This window comes from Grampus griseus (assembly GCF_964374135.1).
Source record: "Grampus griseus genome assembly, chromosome: 14".
Classification (NCBI taxonomy): domain Eukaryota; kingdom Metazoa; phylum Chordata; class Mammalia; order Artiodactyla; family Delphinidae; genus Grampus; species Grampus griseus.
In genome coordinates this window covers 38,024,570-38,043,358 of record NC_139008.1, presented here as the reverse complement: position 1 = coordinate 38,043,358, position 18,789 = coordinate 38,024,570, and the positions used below count along the sequence as shown (strand labels likewise).

Genomic DNA, 18,789 nt, shown 5'->3' with positions numbered 1-18,789 from the left:
CCGCCGGAAGTGAGCCCTGGGTCCCACACCAGCAGCCAGGAGACATGGACGCTGGGTGGATGAGCCCGAGTGAGGTCCCTGGGGGAGGCCCCCGCCCGGTGCCCTGGGGACCAGCTCACGTGTGAGGTTCTGGGGGGAAGCCCTCCCAGGCCCAGCCACTCACTTGTCCTTCATCTTGTTGATGTATAGCTCCAGGGCCTGCAGGTCCTCCGCCAGCATCCGTGGCACCTCGAAGCGGTGCGTGTCTGATTTCTCGTAGCTGCGGGAGAAGAGAAAGCGCCGCTCACTCCCTGGTTCAGCTTGCAGCTCAATGGCCTGTGCACCCGACTAAGAGCTCCACCACTAGCACTGTCCGGGGGGCACAGGCCCGACCAGCGCTGCGGCCTAGAGACCCAGAGCCTGGCAGGTCCTCCTAAAGCACAGAGCTCAGGCCCCCCCAAAGCCCTCCCACCGAGATGGTGCTGGTCCGGATCTTCCTCTGAGAACCTCCAAGGCCCCCTCACTGGGGCAGCAGAGGCAAGAGGTCCTGGCTGCCCGCCCGTGCTCACTAGCTGAGGGCCAGGCTGCAGTCCCCGCTGGCCTCCAGGTGCCGGGCGTAATTGTAGTAGGTGGTGCGCAGGTGCACGCGGTCGTGTCGCTCAGCCACCTCAATGGCCCTCTGCCACTGGCCCTCTGCCTGCAGGAGCCTATTGAGGAGGTCGTAGCGCCCGCATTTCTTGTACAGATGCTCCGCGTCCTCCTAAGGGAAGGAAGTGTGCCTGTTGGCACCGACGATGCCCCCAACGGCAGCCAAAATTCACCAGGGATCCACCGTGGCAGGCGGCAGGGCGGCCAGGCCATCAACCCGCCCACGACTGAGACCACAACACACCCTGGGTGGGATGGACACTTTGGGGCATGGGCGGGGATGGTCAAGACGACACTGGAGAGGGCAGGCCTGCCCGTCAGCCAGTGGGTCTGAGCTCCACCCAGACCCCATCAGACCTGTGGGTGTCTGCTCCCGACTGTCCCCAGCCCGACAGTGAGCTGTGCCCGGCCACTCGGCCTGCATCTCCTGCGACTTCCATCGGCCTCTCTGGGCCACAGGGGTACAAGGGGCCGTGAGCTCCGCAAACACGCAGGAGGCAGGAAGGGGACCGGCGGGAGTGGGGTGGCCTCGGGGGCTCTGCAGGGGGCTCCCTCCCCCCCACCCCCATTTTGGACTCAGCTTGTTTGAGGGGGTTTCTGTTCCCGGCAACCCAAGGGCCTGGACAAGCACACACTGTATGTGGGAGGCTGGCCTGCCCATCGGGGTGGTGCCCACTCACCAGCATGCCCAGCTGTATGGCCAACACGGCCACCCTGGCCTCTGGCTCTGGCTCCTGCTCAGCCTCCCGCAGCGCTCGGGCTCCGCGCGCGTGGCCCATGTGCCCCAGGCACACCTTGGCAACATCCAGCCGCTGAGTCTTCACGCACATGCGCGCCATGTTCTCCCAGACAGCCTCGCTGCAGTGAAGGACACGTGGCTCCAATGAGCTGCCGCTCCCATGACTCGGGCCCCAGCAAGACCCGTGCCAGGCAGCACGGGGACCTGGCTGGACACATGGTCTCCGAGAAGGGGGCCGTGTGCGAGCCCAACAGCTTCACCCACAGAGCAACGTGGCAAACTGGGGCCACATGGCCTCCCGGGAAGAAAACGGGTGAGACACCCGTGTCCCAGGGGTGCAGGGGCTGGTGTACCTCTCACAGCTGGCCCTGGGGCCTGCTCCTTGAGCAGGCTCCCTCCCTCGGCCACAAGGGGTCCCATGAAGGCCCCGGAGAGTGTCTTGTGCAGGCTGCCAGGCCCCACCGTGCCCCTCAGTGAACACTTGCTTCTCCCCCCCGGCACCTGGCACCTCTGTCCCAGGCTGAACTCCTAGTGCTCCCTCCACCCTCACACAGAGCCCCTGGGTCAGGCGGGGAGTGGGGTCCCCCAACTCCAAGGACAAGCATGACACCCAGGTGGGCCTTGCCATGTGCTGAATGGAGGCGGGGGGCCCGGGGGCGGACCTGCAGAGCTGCCCTCTGACACCCCTGGCACAGGCTTGGGCCGGGCTCTTCCTTCCTTGTTTGGAGGTTTCTAGCATCTCTCTCCCTCCAATGCTGATGGGGGCTCCTGCCTGTCCCCTAGCAGGTCCCAGGACAACCTCAGACCCAGGACGGCCTCCCTGAGAAAAGATGCTGGCAGGAGGGAGGATGCTCTGGGGCCCCTCCTCCTGGGGCTTCATCCCCTGATGACCCCAGAGCCCTGAGAACAGACCAGTAAGTAACTTCTGGGATGCGAGCGGCTGGTGGCCCTCAGGATGCGTGAGTCACTGCGGACTCCACCCGTCCGTTCTCAAGGAGCCCCTGGGTGAGCAGCGTGGAAGCAGGGTGCCAGCCACTCCCGACAGCCTTTCCGTGGGCAGCTTTACCCCATGTGAGTCCTGGGGTCTGTGCATCCAACCGAAAGTCCATGTGGACACCCGCCTAGTCCCCGCCAGAGCTGTGAGCGCTTCCTGCTGTCTGGTAGCGTCTGCACCCTGTCAAGTGAGGGGCAGATGGGCTCCGAGCGGCCCGACGCTTGGGAAAGACTTGTCCTCTGAGGAGCTCCCAGAGCGAGCCAGAGGACCCTCCTCTTGGGCTGCTCTGTGGAGACCCTGGTGGGACAGAGCAGTGGTTGACTACTCCCAGCTTCACGTCCCACCAAGCGGCACACACGCTGTGTCCAAACCTCCCGTGTGTCTCTGCTCTAAGACAACACTGCTGCTGGTCCGCGTGAAGGAGCAGGGGAGGCCTTGACAGGGCCAAAGACCTGGACCGCGGAGAACAGGAAGGGCCCCTGGGGTGGCACACGATGGATGAGGGGGTCCTTGGAGGACTCGGTCATCCTGACTCAAGGTCTGCTCCCAGGCCGGCCACCCTCCCCCTCCCCAGCCCAGCTGTCCACTCCACCCAAGCCCGAGGCTGGGGGCTGGTCCGATAGGAGCCCCAGCAGGTGGCCCGGCCTGCTCCCCGCCCAGCCTGGGAGAGAGCTGGATGGCTCAAGGGCTGTTCCCAGGACAAGCAAAGCAGGGGCTACAGTTCCTGAAACCCCCTGCTTGCTTTTCAACGGAAATTAGCCACTTAAAGACTGGCTCAGGATAAGCGATTCTAATGAGTAAGGAGGGAAATCAACGCTCTTTTAATGGAAACTTTGAGGAAAACTTCCTTTTCGAGGCGATCTACTGCACTGTGTGCACAGGAGCCCCAGCCCTAGTCCTCAGAGTGGGTGCCCTCCCACAGGGTCTTCTGAGCTGACAGACCCCCAGATGCCTCCCCACCCACAGAGCGGCTGGAGTGAGAGCAGGGGGAGCAGGGGGGCAACCCCGCTTCTGGCACAGCCGAGGGAAGAGGGAAAGTGGCAAGAACTCAGCTGACACGTTTGCTACAAGCTCTGGTGGGAAAAATCCAAAGGACATAAAATTCCTCCGGGAGCTGATGGACAGATGTTTCTTGAGAACCTTGATTCTCCAAAGACCCCCTGCCTTTTAGGAATGTAAACTTGGGGCGGGAAATTCCAGGGCCGACCAGTTTGGTTTCAGCACAGGCCCGGGCTGAATGAGTCGCAGCCCAGAGGATTTGAGCAGAGCAGATGACTATCTCTCTGAGCGCCCCTCAGCCTGACGGCTTATGCAACACAGGGCAGGGCACCCAGTGCAGGACCTGGGCCCTTGCTGCCCACACACACCCCGTCAGCAGCAGACAGGGCCCAGGCCCTCAGGCCTCGCCGGGTGCACGGCTCGTCCAGAACCCAGCCTCTTGCACCTCAAGGACGATGGCCTGTTCTGGCGGGTCTCCAAGTATGGGTGAGGGTCTCAGCTGGGAGGTGGAGGAGTCCAGGGGGCCTCCCCACCACACTGGCCCTTCTCTGCTGTGCACCTATGGGTGCGTGGCACCCATATGCTGGGGGAGTGACCGATGGCTGGGGGACGCCCAGTCCCCAAGGTGGGCGACTGGTCACCAGCGCCCTGCCTGCCCCGAGCCACCGGGTCGAGGCAGACAGCGGGGCCTGTGGGCCTGCCAGGCCGGCATCCCTGGCCTCCACTTTCAGGGAAGGTGGGGAGGGCGGGGGAGGGTCCCGGAGCAGGCCTCCAGAAGAAGGCCCCCCTGCCTTTCCTATCAGGAAACACATCCTGTTAGTGTCTGGCTGCTATTTGTTGCAGTTGGCTACGCCCTCCAGCTCACCAAAAACAGCCTCAAAAACAACCATTTCCTCTCTGCTGAGAGACAGGGGGAAAACGCAGGCGCGAGGCACACACACACTCACTCACACACGCACGCGCATCCCTGCAGCAACCCGTTTGCTTTCCAGGACCAGCTGTTGGGTGGCGGAGGCACCGGGAAGGGGCTCAGGCAGCGGAGGCCCCAGTGGCTCACTTGCGCTGCTCCCAGCGGCCCTGCTCAGAGCCCTGCTCCGCACTGGTCCTGAGAGTGAGGCCCAGGCACCCCGCGTTGCTGCCTGCCTTGCAAGTGATTTCTGTTCTCTTCGCCTCCTCCTCCTCCCAGGAAGACGGCGCGCTCACGACTCTGGACTCTCGCTGGTGCCCCTGCTTCCTCCCCGGGATGGGCAGCTCGGAAGGCTTCAGCTCAGGCCTGGCCCTGCTCCAGGTGCAGGAAGGAGGGTAAGGAGGGCCGCGAGGCGGGCGCCCCCGCACCTGTCGCATGGGCCTTCCTGACACCTCCAAGCATGAGCGGTGATGTCCTCTAGCCACCCCTGGTGACAGCAGCTGACCGACTGGGACTTTCTCCACGACAAGGGGACGGCACCGCAGTCCGCAATGACTGTCCAGAAAGTGGTGGCCACGGCCGTGCTGGTGGCCCTCGTCTCTCTCATTCTCAACAACGCGGCGGCCTTCACCCCCAACTGGGTGTACCAGACGCTGGAGGACGGGCGCAGGCGGAGCGTGGGGCTGTGGCGGTCCTGCTGGCTGGACAGGGCCAGGGGAGGGCCAAGCCTGGGGGCCAGGCCCGGGCAGGCGGACGCGCGGGACTGCGAGGCCCTGGGCTGGGGCTCCGAGGCGGCGGGCTTCCAGGAGTCGCGAGGCACCGTCAAACGTAAGTCTGCTTATTTTCCTTCCTCCTTTAAAGCGGCTGTGGATGCAGGCACATCTGCTGACGGGTGATGGGTGCTCTGCTCACAGGGGCAACCTTGGCTCTTGGGGACCCAAGCGAGCCCCAAGCTCCAAGCCCACCCTGCTCCGGCCCCTTTGGTACAGTATTCTTCCTGTGCAGGAGGGGGCTTTCTCTCTGCCGTCATGCATAGCTACAGTACGGATACATTAACCAAAGCAAGGAAAATATGTTTTTCCTGGTGGAAAATAAAGATTGTTAATGAGTAAAATAAACAAGAAGCTTAAAAACATGCGGCTGGGTTTGGACTTCATTCCACAGTTGTCAGGGTCGTTAATGCAGTGGGCAGCATAGAGGGAGACGCTCCAGGAACCGCCTGTAGGTGGGATGCCCAGGAGAGACTGGGAGACTGATGGCCTTCAGAGGGCAGAGAAGAGCCGACTCCTGCGAGCAGGGGCCTGGCTCCCTTCTGCCCAGTGGTCCTGTCTGGTTTGTCACATCCGGCACAGGGTCCATTACAGCTCTGAAAGGTGGGAACTTGACTTTGAAAGGGGGGTAGGGTTTGAGTGTACGGGAAGGAAGGTTCATAAATATGAAAACGCTTGTCACCTAATGTGTAGACACATGGCAACAGCAGCCGATGGGCAAAGGTCTCCCCAGTGACGACCCTTTAAAACTGCAGACAAGAGTCTAACATGTAGACCACATCACCTGTTCTGAATACACCACTTGTCCTTAGGAAAACGTGGCTCTGGCCAGGCCTCTGCTGGCTGCTCCAGAGGGCACGCCTCACTCAACTCAGGCGTGATGGCCCTCAGAATCCTGACCCACGAGGGAATGGGAGTGGGGGGATGTTGCCTCCACTTCACAGGCAAAGAGACTGAGGCTGCAGGAGGCGTGTGGCTCCGTTCAGGTCCCCGAGGGGATGTGAACCCATCTTTGCACGTGGACCCCCTCGCAGCACAGCCTGGGGGTGTCTTTCATCGGGAGTGGCTGGCTTGCCAGCCCGCCCCCCCCCTTTGCAAGCAGAGAGCCACAACCTCCCTTAAAAAGGGCGGGGCTTCCCTGGTGGCACAGTGGTTGAGAGTCCGCCTGCCGATGCAGGGGACACGGGTTTGTGCCCCGGTCCGGGAAGATCCCACATGCCGCGGAGCGGCTGGGCCCATGAGCCATGGCCGCTGAGCCTGCGCGTCCGGAGCCTGTCCTCCGCAATGGGAGAGGCCACAACAGTGAGAGGCCCACGTACCGCAAAAAAACAAAACAAAACAAACAAAAAAGGGCGAAGAGCCTGAATGAATCAATGAGCTTCTGTGAGCTCTCAGATCAGGGGCCTGTGGGGGGCTGGGTAGGTCAGCTGAACTTGGGTCGCTGTGACCTGCCGGTCAGACTGGTCCCTCTGGGCTCTAGGTCTGTCCTGAGGAGCAGTGAAAGCCAGTGACTGGGGCTCTAGCGTGGGCTCCGCGCAGGCCACGCCTCTCCCACCCCACAAGTGCACTGCACGCCCCCCACCCCCCGCCACAGAGCAACCCCCCACCCCGGGGGGAGGCCCCACGTCAGCCCAGCCCCTGCCCTGGGCTCAAGGCCTCCAATGCCGCACAGGTGCCCCCTCCGGGCATCCGTCCCCCCCGCCCCCTTGTTGAGCCGCGTCGGGTCAGGTCAGGCCAGGAAGACACAGGCCGGGACGCTCTCTGCCTCCAGACCGCACAGCCACCCTGCTGCATGTTCCGAGCGCCCCGCTCACCTGCCCTCGTTTGCTGTCCCTCCCTGACCACCTGATAAGTCCCCTGAACAACTTTTAAAACATCCTCCTGCCATAACACGGCATTTGTGGCAGCTGACCTTTAATGATGCCCTGAGCATCAGAGGTTTTCCCAGAACAAGGGAAATGTCTTTGGAGCTTCTCGTGAACGAGGCTGAGACCAGGGAGAGGGGCTGGCAGATGTCTCACCAACTCCCAGGGACGGAGCACTGCTGCCCTGGGGGTTCCAGAGTTGGGGGCTTCTGGCCTGGTTTCTGGGCTGCCCCCTTCAATCAAACCAGCTCCCAGTCTCATCAGCTCTCATGCAAAACCCCAGCCCAGGCTTCGCCCCCGATGGTCCAGCCTCCAGCCAGGCTAGGGACAGGGAGAAGGAGTGGGTGGCCTCGACCATGGAATCACCTCCGTCTGTCCATCCCGAGCCCCGTGTGGGGGTACCGAGGGGGCGAGACTCGTGTTGCTTCACCCTAGAATTCCAGACATGATGCAGGTGGCCAGGGCAGCTCTCAGGGACAGCAGCCATGCTCCTGCCGGCTCTGTGCCCAAGTCCTGGCAGAGCCCGCAGAGCTGAGCCAGAGCCACTTGGCACATTGGGCCAACACCACCGTCCCCCAATGTAACAAGCTCTAGTGAGGGTGTCCCGAGCATGCTGGGTCAGGGGACGACCCTGGGTCAGGCCCTCCAGCTGCCCCCATGTCACGCCAGGTCCCGTCCTCGAGGACAAGGCCCTTCCCCACGCTGGCTCACTGGGCGTGTGCGGCGGCTGTGATTTTTTGTTACTCATCAGGTGGGGGCCTGGAGGTACCTCACAGCCCAGGACGGGGTCAGTCTTGCTTTCTGGCCCCCGTTCTCTCTGCCACTTTTCATCTCTCTAAGTTTTGTGTATTCTGTCGGGCACCTGTGTCCTTACCCTGAAGCCAGGGGGGATGTGAATAAACACGTAATTAAATCTCCTGGGGTGACCGCTGCTGTCTCCTGGGAGGCAGCCTCACAGGGCACTGGGGTGGGAAGGGGCACAGCGACTGTCCAGCCAGCAGACACTCACGGCCACGTTCTCATGGCTCCTCAAAGCCCAGTGCTGCTGCCCAGGCCGTGCACACAGCAAGTGTGAGGACCCGTCAAACGTCCAGGCTTGGTGGGTGCTAGTGAGGACTGGTCCCCTCTGGGTGGCTGGGAAAGGGGGCATGGCCAAGGGGAGAGTCTGCCACCTCAGCCTTTACAGCCTCGGGCAACTGGGTACTAGGCAGCGGCCCAGCTCGAATGCTTGGAGGGTGGATTGCTGCCAGGGTGTGTGGCATGGGCCTGAGTGCTCAGAGCCACTGGGGCCACCGGGAGGGCAGGGCCTCGTGGTGCCAGCACCAACACACTGCAGCGCAGACACTCCCAGCATGGCCAGCCCGTTGGTGCACGTCTTTCCTTGCCTGTGAGGCTGGGCCCCGGAACCGGAAGGACATTCCTGGGCCCAGAATGGATCCAGGTTCTGCCCTGTGTTGTGAACACCCATCACGTTTTAACAGCCCTCATCTCTGAGGCCACCTCCACTTCCAAACTCTATGACCTCTTAGAGTAGCAGGACCTTCTGTACGGGCGTTTGAAGGGTAAAAATTGTTGCAAAGAAAACAGCGTGAAAAAGGCAGGAAGAGTGTGATGAACAGCAGCCTCCATGGGAAGCCAGCTGGTGTTCCAGAGTCTGTGGCCCGAGCAACCGGAGCCCCCGTGCTGACAGAGAAGCCGTGTGTCCTCCTGCTCCCACGTGTGGTCACGGGGACGCGAGACCTCATGAGCAGCCAGGAAGGTTTCTGTAAATCTCGAGCGCTAGCAGCCCTGCCGCCCCAGCCTTGGGGGAGAGGAGGGGTCTGAGCCTGTGTGCGGGGAGCCCACTTTGTTCTCCGGCCCAGCCTCTGTCCTTTCTTTGAGTTGCTCCGGAGCTGCTGCCACACCACTGCCAGAAGCCCTGCGCTCACCAGGCTGCACCGCCCACCCCCGGCTCCTCGTCTCCCTGAGTTTTAAAGGGTCAGGGTTCCCAGCGACTGCAGCTATGCTTTGTGGTAACTTTGAAGACTACAGAACCCAGAACATGAGCGCTCGGTCACCCGGCAGTGAGGTCCACGGAGCATGTGCGGCCGCGCAAGGAGCAGGCGAGAGTGTCACAGGCAGCGTCAAGCCCTGGCAGAGGCGCCGTCCGTCCATCCGTCTGCCTGGGAATGCTCCTTGGCCCTCAGTGCCAGGCTCTCCTTCCAGAAGCCCTCTGCCCCTCCACCCTCAGGGCTGCTCTGACTTCGCAGCAGCCCGAGGCTCCTGCACCACAGTCCAGAGCCAGGCCTGGGATCTGGGAAGGGTGAAACCCCTCAAGCTCCGGACAGCAGGAGGGAGGCCAGCGGGAAGCAGCAGGTCGAGACCCCTGGGCAGGAGGAGCTGACCCTCCGTGGCAGGAAGCGGCACAACGCCCCCACGAGACTCTGGACTCCACAAGCGCTAAATGTGAATGCCACCTGCCCGCAGAGCATGAATCAGACAGCGCTGCACTTGAAGCCTGGGGGGCGGGGGGCACTTTTACAGCATGGAAGGACCACAGGGAAGGGGCCTGACTTCATGGTGGATGGCTTTGCCCTCCAGCACATGGGTGGGAAAATTGACTCCCCTGATGGCCCCTTGATGATACCTCCATGGCCCCCACCTTTGCAGTCCAAGCATTGGGCTGCCCCATCCTTCTTCTGCCCTGTGTGCACAGCCTCCAAATGCCTTGCTCAAGGACCAGGGGCAGGTGGGGGCTGGGAAGGGAGTGGTGAGACTCGCTGAGACGGAGGGAGGAGTCCCGGGAGGGGCAGGCAGCCCAGTCTCGAGCGGTCTCGCCCGTGCTGACCGCCTGCTTTTCTCCCTCCGGCCCCTCACAGTGCAGTTCGACATGATGCGAGCCTGCAACCTGGTGGCCACGGCGGCACTTGCCGCAGGCCAGCTCACCTTCGTCTTGGGGCTGACGGGCCTGCCCCTGATGTCACCCGATTCCCAGTGCTGGGAGGAGGCCATGGCCGCTGCGTTCCAGCTGGCAAGTAAGTATCCTCACCCGGGTCCCGGCCAGGCTGAGCAGCCGCATCCCCAGCTCCTGTCAGGGCTGGCAGGTTGGCTGTGGCTTCTAAAGTCATGGTGACCCCTGTGGGTCACGCTCCCATCCCACCCGTCACTGTGGGCAGCAGCAAAACAGAAATACACACAGGGGCGGAGCACTGAGGTGCAACCAGATGGGTTTCTGTCTGTTTGCTCAAGGCCTCCTGGCCCTTCCCATCTAAGACAAGGTGCTGAGGCTCACGGTGACCTGCTTTGCTTTCCAAAGTCTTCGGCATCTGGTGTTTTCTTTGCCCCTCTGTAGCCTGTGTGGCAGGCAGCCTGGGTTCACGCTCCTCCCATGAGGGTGCAGCAGCCTGCTGCAGGCACTTGGGCACATGGGCAGAGGGGGGCGCCCTTCTGACCCCTTGCCTGCCTCCATGGCCTTCCTGGCTAACGGTTAGCAGACGGGGAGTTCTGGGCACACATGGTTCCCAGCCGGCGACCTGCATGCTCGGTTATAAATGCAGCTTCCTGGGGCCCGGCTGGGGTGAGCAGGGCCCTCCTGTAAGAAGCACAGACAAAGCGTGGAGGACCCCGCCAAGCACACAGGGATGCACATGCAACACTAGGGCCAGAAAAGCGTGATGGGGGCAGTGTGGAGGAGAGCAGCGAGGCTTTGGCCAGCAGCAAACAATCCAGAAGCCACCTCGGCCTCTGGGGGCGACTGCAGGCTGAAATGGGGCAGGGCCTGGGCACACTGTAGTCTTCACAGGGCGAGTGCAGCAGCGCCGTGGATGATGAATGGAACTGTTCCAGGAGGCTCTGCACAATGACCACGGAAGCCCCAAAGCGTCCACCCGGCACCCCAGAGAGCGGAGGGGCGTCTGTGCTGGTTTCCCCTCTCCCTCTGCCTGCCTCACTGGCCCAGGTTTAACGATCACGGCAACCTGGGAGCTCAGGTTTCCTGCTGCCTATGGGGAAGGTCAGATGGGTGGCTGATGGGACAGAGGAAGGGCCAGGACGTCACCAGCCCACCGCCTGCCTCTCCGGCTCGGTGGAGAAGGCAGTGTCCCAACCATGAGGGTGCAGTTTCAACACACGCGGCGGGAGGAACGGCAGGAAATACGAGTGAATCACTTGGGGAATAATGGATCCTGGCCCTCATCGTCCTGGAGAAACACAATTTCCAGAATGCAGCTGACAGGCTGGCAGCACTCGTGCTGGAAAGTGCCGGGTGGGACTCGGAAACAGGCCCTGTTCACAGAAGGCCAGTCACTTCCCTGTGGCCAGGCAGGACGGAGGGCGTCGCCAAGGCCTAGGAAAGAGGGCAGGCTTTGATGTCAGGAGAACAGAACTGTGTCCGGCCCTACGGCTTACCAGCCATGTGAACGGGGCAAAGCCACACCTCAGTTCACCCAACTGCAAAATGGGGTAATGCCCACTCTGCCTGGGGCAATTCTGAGAGTTAACCAGGTACATGAAGCGGGACCTCGGACCTCCACCTCCTCCCTCCTCTAGGACTGTGAGGAAAAACACGGACATTCCAATGCCACACATGTAGGAAAATCACCCACCTGCCCTCTGCTGACCTTAGGGCTGTAAATCAAGCAGTTTCCTCGCCTCACTGAAACCACCCACCTCTCTCACGTGGGATCATCTGAAATTCCATCCCTTCAAGAAGGAAGTGGAAGATTTTGCAACGTGATTGGAAAAGCTGGATTAGAAACAGATATTTTAGTGGCATTAAAGGAATAAAAGTAACAGCTCTTGATTCTGAAAGTAACTCCTCCTAGCAGGATGATCAAATCTGTCATTGCATTTCTTAAGAAACTTCTTTGAGACACTTATTCAGAATTATTAGAAAAAATATTGTGGGTTTGGTGTCAAAACTGACATCTTACTTTCTGTAAACTCTTGTTTCAGAACAAAATATTGTTTCCAAATAACACAACAAAAAAAATGGAAACAGGGGAACCCCCATTAACTAAAATCAAACTGTCTTGCATCAGTCGGTGGGGGTTGGGGGGCACTGCCAAAGGTCTGGGGGTCAGGGGCTGTCCTGGCCAAGTGGGGGCTGGGGGCACATGCTGCTTTCCTGAGTATTTCCAGGCCAGCACAGCCTCTGGAAAGGTTGGACCAGGTTCTGTCCAAAAACCGTCAGACAGGCAGAGGCCCACGGAAAAAGCCAGAAGGCCCGAGCAGCACCTGTGGCACTTCAGATGGTCCCTCTGCCTCTGCAGGCCCCCTCTCCCCGTGGTGTCCGACGGTTACCCCCAGTGGGTCTGCTGTGCCCAAAAAGGAAATGCATTTGGCCCTGTTTAGACTTGTTTCATTGACAAACAGTACAGAACATAGCTCTGTGCCTTTCTTCTATCACACTGCTAATTTTAGAGTTAGGTTTTTTCCTGTGCTCTGGTCTGTTTTAAACAGTCAGGGAGAGACTGAAGGGCGCCAGGATATCCTGTCCCAGGAGGGGGAAATGCCTGCTGGTACCTGTTATGCAAGGGAACCTTGAGTCCCCAGTGCTGGGGCCAGAGGGTGGGCGGGGGGAGAGAGGTGCTCATGAAGGGGGGAAGCACACGGATTCCCCAGGAGGCCGGGACCAGCCGGAGAGCAACACCCCAGCGGGAGGAGACAGGAGGCCGGCCGCTTGCCCATTCATCCCACGGCCGTTTCTGGCCGTTTCCACAACGCTTGCGTGATGCCCAGCCCGGGTCTGTGAAAGGGCGGCCCCCGCTTCTCAGGGCTGTGGCTCCAAAGGACGCTGTCCCAGACACCAGGGAGAACCCAGGAAACGCTGCTCTTGCAGGGCAACAGCGTGACTACCAGCCGTTTCACCGGGTTTGCTCTACTGAACTCAGGCCACCGCATGCAATAGTTTGCAATTTCTTTGCAGAATTTTCCGAGTGTGATTTTAATTTACCTTAAAGTTGAAAAAAGTCCTTTCAGTCCCTTATTCCACCCCCACCCATAAACTGAACACCCTGTGAAAGCACTGTGTTCGCTGGGGTCACAGCAGCTGTCCACCAGCCCCAGCCTGGCCCACCACCCCCAGACCCAGCAGGACGATTTCAAGAGCGGCATTTCGTGGACCTTGTGGGCTTCACATCTGCAGGCTTTCTCTCTCCACTTCTGGAAGTCCTAAGACTTTTTCGTATGATGAAAAACTTACACCCTAAGGGCCGCTTACTCCGCGCCGTGAGAAGGCTGACTTTATCGTCCCAAAGGTCAGTCGGGGTGATGCACGGTGTCTGTCTTGTCAACTTGTGAGCTGGTGGAGATCATGCTGTTCTTGCAAACCTGCTCATAGGAACGTACCACTTTCTGTGCTTTACTATAAAGCAGCACTTGGCTTGGGCCAGACACTTCGCTTTCCTGTCTTCTGAGCCCACTTCCCAAGCCCAGTCCTGCCCCCGCACCCTGGGGAGAGTGTCACCTTCTCCTTCCCTAGATTCTCTCCCTAAGGGGGAGGCACTTGTCCCCACCTTCTGCTGCTCACAGCTGAGCCTCGAGTGCTCTGTACATGTTCCAGGGCCTTGGCCAGCGCTGCCCTGTGGATGCTGAGGCAGGTGTGATGCTTGAGGGCTCAGGGCTCAGCCACATGGTCTTCCCACCTGTGGGTCCTGCGTGTGCTTGATGGCCACTCCAGAGGAAGGCCTGTGACCGCCAGTGGAGCCCTGGGAAGCCGGCAGGAAGGAATAGAGGAGAGGGCGCTGTGAACTACAGCGCCACAGCCGCCGGCTCACAGAAAGGGACTGTTTGCTTTGGAAACAACAAGTTCATGAGGACGGAATTGACTCCACGTGCAGAAGTCCGTGCATTTGCTAAAAACTCTCCCCTTAGATTCGTTTCTGTACAAACAGCGATGTCACTGAAAAATTCAGGAGAAAGGGGACCTGAACGTCAGGAGAATGGAGAAACTGCACTTCAGGCTGGCGGTGGCGAGAGAAACTTATCAAAGTAAAAGGCCAGTTTGATTTCAGGAGGATGTGCCCACACAGCCAGCGCAGGCAGCCATTACCTCTCTGCGTCTCTGTGGCTTTCCGCCATTGCCGCGTGGCACACGCTTGGTCCCCACATCCCATGCATCTGCTCAGGCCACACCGCCCCCACTGGCCCAGGGCAGAGTCCACGTGTCCCTGAGCCAGCCCCACTGTGACATCCACCCACGGCCCAGCCCCTGGGCCCACTGTTCCAGTCAGTTCTTTGTATTTTCCTACTGCAGGAATAAATGTATTTTTTTTTATGTTAGGGAAGCATATCCCTTCTCTGACTGTACGTGTTCCAAGTTGAACTAAGATAAAGCAAAAGGGATTCCCTGGTTGCGCAGTGGTTGAGAGTCCGCCTGCCGATGCAGGGGACACGGGTTCGTGCCCCAGTCCGGGAAGATCCCACATGCTGCGGAGCAGCTGGGCCCGTGAGCCATAGCCGCTGAGCCTGCGCGTCTGGAGCCTGTGCTCCACAACGGGAGAGGCCACAACAGTGAGAGGCCCGCGTACCGCAAAAAAAAAAAAAGTCCCTCCAAGAGGCTCCGCGCTCCCCCAGCCTGTCACCCCCACCACTCTTCCTGCTGGTTTTGCAGACGTGGGTGGCTGTGCCCGGCTGTGCCCGGCTGTCTGTTCACACGTGAATTCATACTTCTTTCATCTTGTGACATAAGAAAGAGTCTTCTCCATTGTAGGCCGTACAGCTGAACATACGGAGGAAGTTAATAAGCTGAGTAAAACGGCAACAAAGCAACAGCCTGCCCCGTTTCCAAAAAAACGGACGATGTGATCTTAAGAACCATAGTAGCCCTGACGCTGGCAAGTGGGTGGGTGTTCCCCACCTGAAGGGAGCAGCGCCTCCCCCACCCTCACCCCCACAGCCCTCATCCTAAACAGGGGCGCCTGAATCAACAGGTGGGTGACTGCCCAACTGAGCGCTCAGGGGCCAGGACAGGAGGATGGGAGGCGCCCTCCCACCAGGCAGATGGAGCTCAGGATGGTGGTGCCAGGAAAGGCAGGGGGACCAGCACGCAGCGTGAGAAGACTCAAGGCCAGGCGTGTCTTGACGGCCAGGAGACGCTAAAGCGTGTCCTCTACGGCCTCCACAGGGCGACCAGCGCAGCCGTGGGAACGTGGCAACGAGAAGCACGTGGCCAGAGTCGTGACACGCTTTAGGAAGTGCTTGTTAATAGAAGACTGTAAAGTTAGTTGCACTTCTAGAATATTCTAAGTGCCTTACTATGAACCTTATGTACAAAGGACTCAGGAGACACACAAGTGACACCGAGAAGCCCATGTGCGCTGCCTCCAGCCCCGGTCAGTGGTGGCCGCCCGTTGGCTGGGCCTGTCTGAACCGAGCACAGAGCAGCTGTGTCTCCCCCGTGGCCCGTGGCCCGTGGCCCAGCACCTCGTCTCCAAGGACGCGCATTTCAGATGCTCTGATGTGGGGTCCCGGTCATGTTTCCTGTGACCTGTGACAAGCAGGGTCTCATTCGGGCGCAGTCCTGGGAGTGGGTCGCGGGTCCCAGGGCCATGTGTGTGCCCTGCTGGCATGCCCCGTGCTTTCCTCAGTCAGGCCCTGTCCAGGTCGGGGTCTCACAATTCCCAAGTCTCCACTGGACGGCCTTGCAGTAAATTCAAGGTCTTCTGTTCTCAGTGACGCAAACCAACCCCATGTCAGATAGTCGATGGCCCTGGAGGCTGTGCGGAAGTCCAGTTCCTTCGCCTGTTCCCTTCTGATGGACGACGCTGCAGATCTGTGCTGAGGCCAGGAGGCTGGTCCATGTGGCCTGTTGCTCCTCCGACCCCACTCCCCCGAGTCATCAAACCCCTTGGCTAGGTGGCCCAGGGAGCCCCACCCTCTGCTGTGGTGACCAGGGTGAGTCAATTTCTTGGAACCCAACATGCCTGAGGAGGACAAAGGCCCTCGGGGGCCCAGCGTGGTCCAGACAGGACTCCCAGCCCCTCCTGGACTTGTCTCGTCTCCTGCCCTGGGCTCTGGCCAGGCCGAACTGCCCGCTACAGCCCCTCCACCTGCCCTGCACTGTGACATCTGCACATCTGTTCATGCTGGTCCCCCACTCCCTGTGGCTTCCTGGCTTTCCTCAGGAAACCAGATCATGTATGACCTGGCGTGGCCCCGGAGCAAAGGGCAGCAGTGATGCCCGCTGACGATTCTAATAGCTGTGTCATGACTTAGTGCTGGGGCACAGGCTGGAGTTTTCTAGAAACACAAGCATTCTGGAAGCATTTCTGCGCCTTCCAGAAAGTATGAATTAAACATTTAACTGCCCCGGTCGTGTCCTAAACAATGGTGATGGTGACTAATCCCTGTGCTAATTCTCTATGGTACTTTGTGGAGCTTTTTATACATGGAAAGCTTCTCAATACTTCCTTTCTGTTAAAAATAACTAATTCTGTTTGTCATGCACACTGGCAAAGAGAAACTTTTGGCATTCCTCTCTCCCAGCTAGGAGTACATACATCCTCTGCCCACGATTTTGTGCCCCCCAAGTTTTGCGTTAGTGAGGGAAGGAGTTAGGACCTGTGTTTTGTGTAATGCAAATGAAAGTACTTTATGTGTTCCCTTGTTTTCACTATGTCTTTGGGCATTTTTTGCCAGCCAGGGAGCTTGTTGTGCCTTCTTTCAACAAGACTCAGAAGGACGGGGTGGGATGGGGCGATGGGAGTGAGGCCTCTGCCTCATCCCAGCCATCAGGGGTTCCAGCCCAGATTCAGACCTGAACTCTTTCAAACATCAGTGCCCTGTTAGCCTAGCTGACAGATCTTGGGTGCGAAATCCTGGTTTTCCTATTGTAAGAACTAATAAAATCAAGTCTTTGGAGCTCCTTAAAGATACAACTATGGAAATGACGATGTGACGGTATTAACAGCTGACCGAGAGGGGACATGGCCGACTTAACTGAGTCCACACAGGACGCTGTGCACAGTCCTGGACCCCCCCGTGTCACCTGGAGAGAGGAGGGGACGGAGGGAGACCCGCAGGGGACTGGGTGGGTGAGGGGGACATTCTAGAACCAGCCGAGTCTATTCAGCCACAGTTCAGCTCCCCCCCCACTCCCCCCACCCCGAATGTGCAGGCCCTCCGCCGTCTCAGGTTTTGAAAGAAAATATTTCCTCTGGAAGCAAACACTAAGAATAAGAAGACTCTTAAAAACAGGAATTCAAACTAAGTTAAATACAAATCTGAGTTGTTTCCAGGTAAGACTTAGAAAATATCTGCGTTTGCTTTCACTTTGAATGAATTAGGCGTTGATAAGCCAGAGCGGACCTTCCACGGAGTTACCGCTGGACTGTTCGGGGTGGGGAAGTGGGTGTCAGTGTCACCTCCATGGGGAGGGCGGCCAAGGAAGTGGCCTGACACCTGCCAGGTCACAGGAAGCACGTGAGCCCCTATGACCATCCAGGGTCAGGATTGAGTAGACAGCCCCCGCAACAGCCACCAGACCCAAAAGTCCCATAAAATTCAGCTTGACCCCAAGGCATCAGCACCGAATGGAGCTGGGCTCTCAGCCCCAGGAGGACAGGGTTGGGTGGGAGGAGAAGCGGGAGCGGCCCCACGGCTGGACCCGCGGCCTCCCCCGCTCCCTGTCTCACCCTGTCCTTCGTCCGCAGGTTTTGTTCTGGTCATCGGGCTGGTGACGTTCTACAGAATCGGCCCGTACACCAACCTGTCCTGGTCTTGCTACCTGAACATCGGGGCCTGCCTGCTGGCCACCCTGGCTGCGGCCATGCTCATCTGGAACGTCCTGCACAGGAGGGAGGACTGCATGGCCCCCCGCGTCATCGTCATCAGCCGCTCCCTGACTGCACGCTTCCGCCGCGGGCTGGACAATGACTACGTGGAGTCGCCGTGCTGAGGGAGGCGGGAGGCCGCTCGGGGCTCCGTCCACCGCAGGGACCATCTGAGAAGCAGGGCGCTGCCTGCGCGGCTTCCCATGAGAGCACATGTATGACACGCATTCACTACGTTATACACGAACACAGGGCGTGACCACATACTGGCTGCGTCCCACCCCCACCCCCCCAACCCCGCCACGGCCCACTTCACGCTCGCGCACGTCCTGTCCTGGAGACCAGCTCCGGAGAGGCACGTCCGGGATGGCAGCCACCTCGCTCTCTGCCCTGGCCCAGGAGTAATTTATTCTGTATCTGCCAAGAGGGGCGTCCTGGGTCATATTTACTTTGATAAAGCAGAACACAGGGAATAGTTCTGAACTGTCCGTGATCTTCCTCCAGAGACTCAGAATTTACAGTCAGATGGTTACGGCTTTACAACAGGACTGTGTTAGTGATGTCCATTTACTCCTGATTATCTTCCTAAGTTAAAATAAAACACAAACCTCTTACCACGGTTTAAAACTTGTGTTTATCCATTACACTGCCACGTGGTGAAGGAATATAGCTTATTCTTCTGTAGCTTTGTGGGTCAGCAGTCAGAGGAAGGGTTGACACATTTTACAGGCCAGGGGGCAGAGCGCTGGGGACCACTCATGGCTCACTCATGTTTCCGTTCAGAAGTCCCCGTTTCTACAGACCCTAAGCACTGGCCGGACAGCGGCAGGTCCACAGTTGGCACAGTATGAAGGAAAAAGTCTATTGGCTTAAAAAATTTCAGAGATTGATTCACTTTTTTCCCTAGAAAAGTCTTCAGTGCATCCAGCCAAACTTGGTGGGCTACAGAAGACCTTCCCAGCACCAGCCTGGTGCCAGCAGCCCTGGACCTGACTCCGTAGCAGGGACTAAGCCCCAGGCTGAACACAAGCACCTAAGAGCTGCCTCAGGGGCTCAAAACCAGCCCACGTCCCCTGGGACCGGGCTGGGTTGCCCGGCCACACCCGCAAGGACAGTCCCCCGAGAGCGCGCAGCTGC

General features: G+C 59.4%; 2 protein-coding genes across 2 annotated transcripts in view; one reads left to right on the top strand and one right to left on the bottom strand.

Annotated features, from left to right (window-relative positions):
• The window catches only part of IFT140 (intraflagellar transport 140), a 70,541-nt gene that overhangs the window by 12,387 nt on the left and 39,365 nt on the right, over positions 1–18,789 (bottom strand). The window contains exons 20-22 of the mRNA XM_082670544.1: positions 1,308–1,485; positions 549–739; positions 164–259 (exon numbers count right to left, since the gene is read on the bottom strand). Coding sequence (XP_082526670.1) covers positions 164–259; positions 549–739; positions 1,308–1,485 — 465 coding nt within the window. The remainder of the gene's footprint in view (positions 1–163; positions 260–548; positions 740–1,307; positions 1,486–18,789) is intronic.
• Positions 4,285–18,248, top strand: TMEM204 (transmembrane protein 204). The gene is made up of 3 exons (XM_082670285.1): positions 4,285–5,094; positions 9,760–9,915; positions 17,533–18,248. The coding sequence occupies exons 1-3, from the start codon at positions 4,818–4,820 to the stop codon at positions 17,775–17,777; spliced, it is 678 nt and encodes a 225-aa protein (XP_082526411.1). The 5' UTR covers positions 4,285–4,817; the 3' UTR covers positions 17,778–18,248.